This window comes from Excalfactoria chinensis, chromosome 5 (genome assembly GCF_039878825.1).
Source record: "Excalfactoria chinensis isolate bCotChi1 chromosome 5, bCotChi1.hap2, whole genome shotgun sequence".
NCBI classification, from domain to species: domain Eukaryota; kingdom Metazoa; phylum Chordata; class Aves; order Galliformes; family Phasianidae; genus Excalfactoria; species Excalfactoria chinensis.
This window is the reverse complement of record NC_092829.1, coordinates 26,188,370-26,197,287: the sequence shown is the minus strand read 5'-3', so window position 1 is coordinate 26,197,287 and position 8,918 is coordinate 26,188,370. Positions and strand designations below refer to the sequence as shown.

The window sequence follows — 8,918 nt, the reverse complement described above, 5'->3', positions numbered from 1 at the left end:
AGTGCTCTCTCCTGTGGCAGTACAGATGCTGCTCACCTGCAGCAGGGATGCCACAACTGCTGTTACCGAAAGAGCCTCATGGTTCATTTACTACACAGGTGATAGACTGGACTTTGTTTTTTGATGGAAACGAAAACGAAAAGAGGGGGGAAAGGGCACCCCTGCGACGTGCCCCACCACTTCTGCCATGCCTCAGTGCCTCAGCTCTGATGCCCCGCGGCGAGTGGTCACCCGGGCCCGACACGTCGGTCCACGCATGGTGGCTCACGCTGCCTCGGAGGGACCATGGAGAGCCCCTGGAGAGCTCCGATCCTGCCCTCCCACCACGTCGGCGGGGGCTCCCTATTTGGCCATGCGGCGGCAGGACCGCGTTGCTCCGCACCTGCCTTAGATGGCCGGGCAGCCGCGCCGCGCCTTGCGCCATTCATGGCCGCGCTGCGCCGCCATGGCGCCGAGCCGGCCAAATAAGGAGAAGGTGGCTGCCCCGGCCCGCGGACCGCCCGGCCCCGCCGCGGGTTATAAAGCGGCAGCCTCGCGCCCCGCCGGCATCCAGGCGCTCGTCGGTAACCTCCCGCCGCCCCTGCTGCTCCGGTGAGTGGTGCTGTAAGGCGGGACGGAAGGGATGGAGAGAGAGAAGAATGGATGGGGGGCATCGACGGGAGGCACCGACGGGCTCAGCTTGTGCGGGTGATACCGGCGCTCTGCCTACTCCAGCCGCGAGCACGGGGACGGGAACACCGCCCTCTGCCCTTCTCCACCCCTCGGGAGCGGCTGCGGCTCGACGGGGCGCGGTTCCCCGCCGGTGGCAGAGTGCGCTGGGTAGAGCTGGACTCTGCGGTATCATTTCGCTCATCCATTTTGATCCGTGCCCTGAGGTTACCGCTAGTGATGCCCTAAGTTAGCGTTCTGGGAGCCTTTTGAAGCGCGGAGGCAGCGGCCGCCGGGTCCCGTCGGAAGCCGTGCCCGACCATGGCCGAACTCCGCGGGACCCGCCGGGACCTGCAGAGCCACTCGCTACCTCCGGGGCCGTCCGTATCCCCGGAGGTGCCCCGCGGTGCCCGCAGGGGTCTGTATGTGCCGCCGCGCTGTCTTGCAGGTCCGTGCCTATCAGCCAAGATGTGTGACGACGAGGAGACCACCGCGCTGGTGTGCGACAACGGCTCGGGGCTGGTCAAGGCAGGCTTTGCTGGGGACGATGCTCCCAGGGCCGTGTTCCCATCCATCGTCGGCCGCCCCAGGCACCAGGTAAATTCCTGACTAAGGAGAGAACCGGGCTCCATCCTCTCTCCAGGAGGCAGCCCCACTCCATAGTTCTTTCCTGCCACCCCAGCCTTCTCTTCCCCCATGTCCTACTGACACCATTTCTGTTGTCTGTGCTGCTTCCCTACATTTCCCTCTTTGGCTCACCATTGTCTTATCTCTGTCACTGTCACCTCCTGTACCAGTTCTTTCTAATTCAGCAGTATCCCTTCTCTCCCCTTCAATGAGTCCAAACCCACTTTCCTTCAGAGCTGCTGCCCACACCATCCACTAAGCCAGTTATGCTGCTGGTGTTTGTTCAAAGGCGTCTCCATGGGCTGAATTTGTCCCACCCATCCAATTTTCCACATATCAAGACCTTGCATTTCCTGTGCTGCTTTTGTCTGTCTCTGCCTTCTCACCACCTTCTAAGCCTTCTTTTCTGAGGTCCCATTTCATTCTTCCTGCCTTATCTCACAGTTTGTTCAAAATGCAGAAAACACATGGCTTTTTCTCCTATAATTTGATGATTACCAGAAAGCTTATCACACTTTTCACTGTCAATTGAACTTTTGGTCCAGAAAGAGGTAACTGAAAATAAAGGATACATATACAAAAATAAAATAAAAAAAAAATAAAAGTGGGAGAATTCCTTTGATCTTATTAAAGGAAAAATAATTTAAAGAGAGAACTTCAAGTTCTGTTGAGTTAGTACTTTAATAAAAACAACTTTAACAAACTTTTAGTGGCATTACTGGTTGTACCTTTCTGGAAAACAGCATGGTTGACTGAGTTGTAAATCTAGCTCTGTGATGTTGTCTTTCTCAAATCATGCATTCCTGTATTTTGTTCTTTTAGGGTGTTATGGTTGGTATGGGTCAAAAAGATTCCTATGTGGGTGATGAAGCACAGAGCAAAAGAGGTATCCTTACTTTGAAATATCCCATTGAACATGGCATCATCACCAACTGGGACGATATGGAAAAGATCTGGCACCACACTTTCTACAATGAACTCCGTGTGGCCCCTGAGGAGCACCCCACCTTGCTCACAGAAGCACCCTTGAACCCTAAAGCTAATCGTGAAAAGATGACCCAGATAATGTTTGAGACCTTCAATGTGCCTGCTATGTATGTGGCAATCCAGGCTGTCCTGTCCCTGTATGCCTCTGGTCGTACCACAGGTAAAATAGACTTCTTTCCTTTCAGGACCCACAAACCCTCCTTCCCTTCCCACTCCAAACACACGCACACAGACACACACACAAAACATCTCAACTTTCAAATTTGCAGAAAACTATGCTGTTGCCTTATTCTTTTTTAAGATTATATTTATTAAAGGTAATTTTAACTAGCAGAAAAGCTAGTCTGTGGAAGGAACTATATAAATTTGTCTGCATTGGTTTAAAAGAAAGACATTAAAGAACTGATTTTCCTGCTGCTTGTCATGATGCAGACAAGCAGAAGTCACTGAAGTTAGCACAAGTATTACACTCATTTGAGTTTAAACTGGGGCTAAGAGTTGCCCTTTACTGGATCAAGGCGATCCCTACCATCAATCTACTTCCTGCTCAGTGTAGTATAGGAAGGCTATTCTTATGGATTTGTTAGAAGTATGTATGGGACAATTTTTTATGGGGATTATTTGACCAAAGGGAACATCAGGAGTTGGCAAGACCTGCATGGCAGGAGCTGGCTAAAATAGAACCATGCTGCTTTATGCTACCTGAAAAATGCAATGTTCTGATGTCTGTGGTACTTTTGTGTTGTAAGGTTTCTCAGGTTATTCCAACTGCTTTCTGATATTTTTCTTCCAGGTATTGTTCTTGACTCTGGCGATGGAGTCACCCACAACGTGCCCATTTATGAAGGTTATGCTTTGCCTCATGCTATCATGCGCCTGGATCTGGCTGGCAGGGATCTGACTGACTACCTCATGAAGATCCTCACAGAACGTGGCTATTCCTTTGTGACAACAGGTCAGTCCTTCAGCTTGACCCTCTTCTGAATATCCTCATGTCTTCCTTGGCCCATGTTTTTTTCCTGGTATTTTGCTTCTCCAGAGTTGATTTGATTTCTGTGTACTTGCAGCTGAACGTGAGATTGTTCGTGATATCAAAGAGAAGTTGTGCTATGTTGCACTGGACTTTGAGAATGAAATGGCCACAGCTGCTTCGTCATCCTCCTTGGAGAAGAGCTATGAATTGCCTGATGGTCAAGTGATCACAATTGGTAATGAACGTTTCCGCTGCCCTGAAACTTTATTCCAGCCATCCTTTATTGGTAAGTGTTTCCAGGAAATTCTTTTTTCAGTAGGAGGTGCAAATGAATCAGAAATTCTAGAAGGTGCCCCAGTCCCCTTCCTGTTTATCTACATTTTGCACAAAATCAACTATAAATAGGGAGTTTGATTCTTTGCTCCCTGTTAGCTGTCCTTAATGTCATTAATAGCTGGTAATTAGCTGGGCTCTGGACTCCTGTTGCAACTTGTAGACCAGCTTGTAAGTTCACAATTTTTAGTGATGGAGTGTACACTGACAATGTTGTTGAGTTACCAATGGCAAGTAAAACTTTCAGTGCTATATTTGTACCATCTGCACTTCAAAAACTATCTGATTCCCTGAAGAAGTGGAATGTGTGGGAGAAAAAAGGATGTAATGAAGAAGTGTATATTTACATGTACTGAAATTAAACCTTGCCATGGACAAGATGGCTGGTTTTGCTGTGTGTGGATGCAGCTGACGGATAACAGCAAATGCTTATAATCTAAGCCGCAAGCAACAAATGCAGTTGTTGATCAGCTGACGTGTGACTGTGGATTTAGTGTCAGGAAGCACCTGTTAAAATTATAAATTGAAATGCAGCCTACGAACACTTGCTTCTGGTTTCTTTTTACTTATCACCAAATACTAACATTGTCATCCATGTCTTGGTCTTGCCTTCATGTTTATAAATGGTGTGGACTCACACTAAATGAGTTTGTCTTATGTGTCTAATTCTTCTCCTACTGTAGATCATTTGTCTTTGCACATGAATTATGGTTCTTAGTTTTTCTAATAAGCAATATTAGTTTTCTAAACTTATCCTGTAGTTTTGGGTTTGTTTTCTTTTTTTTTTTTCTTTTTTTATTTTTTTTTTCTGTACAACTTAGCAATCAATAAACAATTTTAGAACAAACTATAAAAGTTCATATTCACTGTGAAGGGAAATGCTGAGTATCCTTTTCACAAAGAGCTCCTGTATAATTTACTAATCAGCTCCTTTTTTCTCAAGGTATGGAATCTGCTGGTATTCATGAAACTACCTACAACAGCATCATGAAGTGTGATATTGATATTCGTAAGGATCTGTATGCTAACAACGTCCTCTCAGGTGGTACAACAATGTACCCCGGTATTGCTGATCGCATGCAGAAAGAAATCACTGCACTTGCTCCGAGCACAATGAAGATCAAGGTGAGGACTTTGACTCTACTATAACATAGGAATAAGGTTGGGGAAAATGTCCATATCATTAAATTAGGATATAGCAATAACTTATAAATGAGACCATCAGCTGATGGGCAAATAAGAATTATTTTCATTTAATTAACATAATATTATTAATGAGAAGCAATAGTTACAAATCAGGAAAATATCTGTAGATTTACTTAAAGAATATTACGTTACCAGATGCTGAAGACCAATATGTTACTATGCATTCTTACTTAAAGAAACGCCTAGTAGTTTGGTGTGTTGATGATGTGGGTTAGTTGTGTAGGAATTGAACTGTTAATGTAAGATTTTGCTGTTTCTCTTCATCCTAGATCATTGCTCCACCTGAACGCAAGTACTCTGTTTGGATTGGTGGCTCCATTCTAGCATCTTTGTCCACCTTCCAGCAAATGTGGATCAGCAAACAGGAGTACGATGAAGCTGGTCCATCCATTGTCCACCGCAAGTGCTTCTAAGCACTTTTCCCTACATTTACTTCCCACTCAGGATGACGACAGTATGCTTCTTGGAGTCTTCTGGCAGCCCTTCCTGAACTCCTCCGTCATTGTACAGTTTGTTTACACACTTGTGCAATTTATTTGTGCTTCTAATATTTATTGCTTTATAAATAAAGATCTGGGACTTGCAACCTACAAATGTTTCTGATTGTTTTATTGTAAGTGTTATTTGGTTAAAAATGAGTCTGTGAATACCCTGGGATTTGGAAACTCCCATCAAATGCCATGAATATCTTTCTAAGTGAAGTGGACATGTTAGGTTATATTTCACGATTATAGTTTTAATTTCTAAACTTGAAACAAAAGATCTATCATTTACAAGAAAGTAACCTTGAGGGTAGACCCAAGGAGTGGAACAAGAACAAGGAAACCTCTCACATTCACTGAATGGGCTTACAATCATTTTTTTTCCATTGCGTTAATTATAACCCAAGTAATTTAATATCAACTTACTGAAAGCCAAAGCCTCTCAAGAAGGATTATGCTAATACACCTAGAAAGCAATCTATAACTAATTAACTCAGTACTTGAGAGTCATACAATTGTTTTCTGTGGATTATAAATGTTTTTGACAAAACATTATTTCTAATTGACAGTTTACTCATTTTCTTCCATCTTCTCAAAGCCAGAAGCCTCAGTTGTACTAATGCAAAGAACCAAACTGTTGCTGTGCAAACATACAATTGTTATAACCCTGATTAGCTGCACATCATCATTCATATGTCTCAGGCAGTTTTTAATCCATAATCTTTGCTATTCTTACTACCTGACCTAAATATGCTTTTCATGAGCTTTTGTGTTCCTCACCACAACTTATTTATAGTTGTGCTCGTTATTTTAAAAAATAATACCTAAAAGGTGAAGAACCAGAATCACCTGGGGGATTTTCATAGAAATAATGGAACTAGTCAGTATCACAGCTTGAACTATGTAAAGACAAGTGAATCTAAATTTGATTTAAGAAATCGATTCTAGTATGTATCAAATTAATACCTGTATTTAGGCATGTGCTCAGATAAGTGCCATTACAGCTGTTTAAAAAACATGAGATTTATTGCTGATTTTATACTCAAATGCTAATTGAAATATATATATATATATATATATATATATATACCACTGACATATATTTGAAATATTTATCTGCTTCTAGGTATTTATTTGATTTTGGGCTTAGAAGGGGGATGGAACTGTTAAATGTAAATGAAATTTGAACATAAACCTGAAACATACTGCACAAAATATCACTGAAATCCCTCTACAAACAGAACTTTTCAAAGTTCAGTACAGATTAATTATCTGCAAATCTCTTAAGTCAGAGTCAGCATCTATCAGTGTTTTCAAGAAGGTTTCCAGAGTAGGATACTAAGCTGAAATTCACATAATTGAGGAATTGTATCTGTTCTGAAAATGTAGGAACTTTACCAGATTTTTGAACAGGAGAAAAGTAAGTATTCAAACTTAAATAAAATTACACTTTTCTTACTTAGTCTTGCTTACTATTTGAAAGATTTGACTGATAAAAGAGGTCATCTCAGGTATTACTGTGAATTAATGAGATTATACTGGACATAAATTGCTACTAATTGGAGCTTAAAATGTTAAGCAAGTATGCGAAGGGCGTAGTAAGTAAGGCCCCGTGGATTCCTGACTGCCTGGCTCCAATATGTCAGGAATGGCAAGCATACAGCTGGCAGCACTGCTGTGACTGTGATTATAATTTTGTCCTTAAGCTTGTGGGCATAAGGAGGATACTGAAGGAAGTCACTGATTCCATGTCCGGTAGAAAAATTCTTTCCATATAAAGGTCTGGCTATGTAATTTACAGTTTATGGAGATGGACAGGAGCAGCAAGGCTTATGTAAAAAGCTGGTATGCTTGACCAAAAGTATGGTATGATTAAACAGTACTGGCATCTTACCCTTTTTTTCTTCTTATAGCATGTTTCCAGATATATTCAATTTTAATGCTGTTATCCCATATTTTGCCATTATCAAATATGCATTCACAGTCAGTGCAGTGAAAACTTGAATAATTCAGTGGAATAGGAAATACGATAACTATTTATGGAAACAAAACTTGGGAAATTTTTGGAACTCTTAAATATAGATAATGCAACTGACCAGTTTGAGATGAATTTGGGTCACTTAAGCTAGGATAAAATTCTGCTAACAGAACCTATTGCTGAAATGTATTCTATTTACATTTTACAGCAAGCCTCAATTATTGTTGTCAATGTTTTATATGGTAAATAAAGATTGTGGAATGGGTTTTAAATGGTTGATTTTTTAACAGAAAATAAGGACATGTTTAAGAAATTTCTTGTTAGTACTTCAAGGCTCCTAAAAAAAAAGAAAAATGGTACAATAGTCATCATAAATTTGATAGTTGTCTACTTTGTGCTAATCCCTAAAAAGGATGTTTCATCTAAAGCCTTAAAAATGCCACCTTGGGGCTAAGAACTGATATGAAAATTCTTATCTTTAGAAAAATTTAAAAGAATTGAATCCCCTAGATTATGTGTGTAGACTGAGAGATTTATATTAAAAAAATCAGATCTCCAAGTATATGTGACAGTCAGATTAATCTGCAATAATCATGCAACAGTAGAAAAAGATAAAGAAATCCCCATTCTTTGCTAGTGGGACAGATTTAATAGAAGGACCAGACAGGAAGAGATTGTTGCTTTCTTTTACTAATAGTTAAATCTAATCTCTGGGTTATTTATTATCTCTGTTATTATCAAGACAAAAGATATGGCATATATATATATATATACATATATATATATATATATATGTATACACGTAAATAATGAGTGATTAGTAAATCTCACTCACTGGACTCAAGAAAGAAGCAATTCAGGCAGCCAATATACCACCAGTTCTTTACTTTTTCTCTTGAAGGTGGTTATGACTGTTGACACTTGCAAATTCAGCATACAGAAATGTTAACTACTGGTGGGGAAAAGAACACTGATATGTAGTTAAAAGATAACTTTACTTTGTGATTAGGCTGACCTGTGTGAAATGCATAAAATGATTTCAGTAGACATTAGCAAAAAATTAACATACCTGGTGATTATCTTATTTTTCATCATAAAGGGATAATTCTCACAGATAGCCAACTATGGAGAGTTGAAGGAGAGGCAGTGGCATGTGTCAGGAATTGCTCTGCTGCTACTGCAACTAAATTTGTCTGTCTTGGAACAGCTGAAGTTGCAGACACTCTCTAAAGCGCAGTTCCTCAGTTTCCCTACCAGCACTGCCATTATGCCAGACAAAGTCTGAAGGACACTGCCTAACTCATGAGGCAGTTGAGACCCTTTGGAAAAAAAGCCAGCATATTCCTAGTTCTCTTTGACAACACACTTACTGATTTTCTTTTCCTGATCAGAAGGGAATCAGAACTAATCTTTGAAGTACTTTGTTACTGCCTTGCTACCTAAGTTTTATCAGGTACTTTCCCTGACTTACCATATTGCTTATATCGTTAAAAAAATGTTGCTAAAACACAGTTCCTCCTCTCTAGTAGAGAGCATACTACTTTCCATTTGATATTCCTTGGGTATTCCTACTGTAGATACCTCAGATGAGTTGGGAAGTGGGAGAAAAATCAGTACATTTCATTCTAAGGAGGAAGGAGTCTGGAAGCAAAACACTTCTGGGACAGTCAAGGTGGGGAGATCC

General features: G+C 41.2%; 1 protein-coding gene across 1 annotated transcript; it reads left to right on the top strand.

Annotated features, from left to right (window-relative positions):
* The first annotated feature begins 479 nt into the window (after positions 1-479).
* ACTC1 (actin alpha cardiac muscle 1) lies at positions 480-5,363 on the top strand. Its single transcript, XM_072337550.1, has 7 exons — positions 480-591; positions 1,097-1,245; positions 2,098-2,422; positions 3,056-3,217; positions 3,330-3,521; positions 4,512-4,693; positions 5,044-5,363. Exons 2-7 carry the CDS (start codon positions 1,117-1,119, stop codon positions 5,185-5,187), a joined length of 1,134 nt encoding a protein of 377 aa, XP_072193651.1. The 5' UTR covers positions 480-591; positions 1,097-1,116; the 3' UTR covers positions 5,188-5,363.
* The last annotated feature ends 3,555 nt before the right edge of the window (positions 5,364-8,918 follow it).

What these genes read in the sequence shown, in the direction of transcription:
- ACTC1 (XM_072337550.1), top strand. Translation starts at nt 1,117, where the DNA reads ATGTGTGACGACGAGGAGACCACCGCGCTGGTGTGCGACAACGGCTCG. An exon ending in TGCCTCTGGTCGTACCACAG is followed by an intron (nt 2,423 to 3,055) that starts GTAAAATAGACT and finishes TTTTTCTTCCAG; the next exon opens with GTATTGTTCTTGACTCTGGC. An exon ending in CGAGCACAATGAAGATCAAG is followed by an intron (nt 4,694 to 5,043) that starts GTGAGGACTTTG and finishes TCTTCATCCTAG; the next exon opens with ATCATTGCTCCACCTGAACG.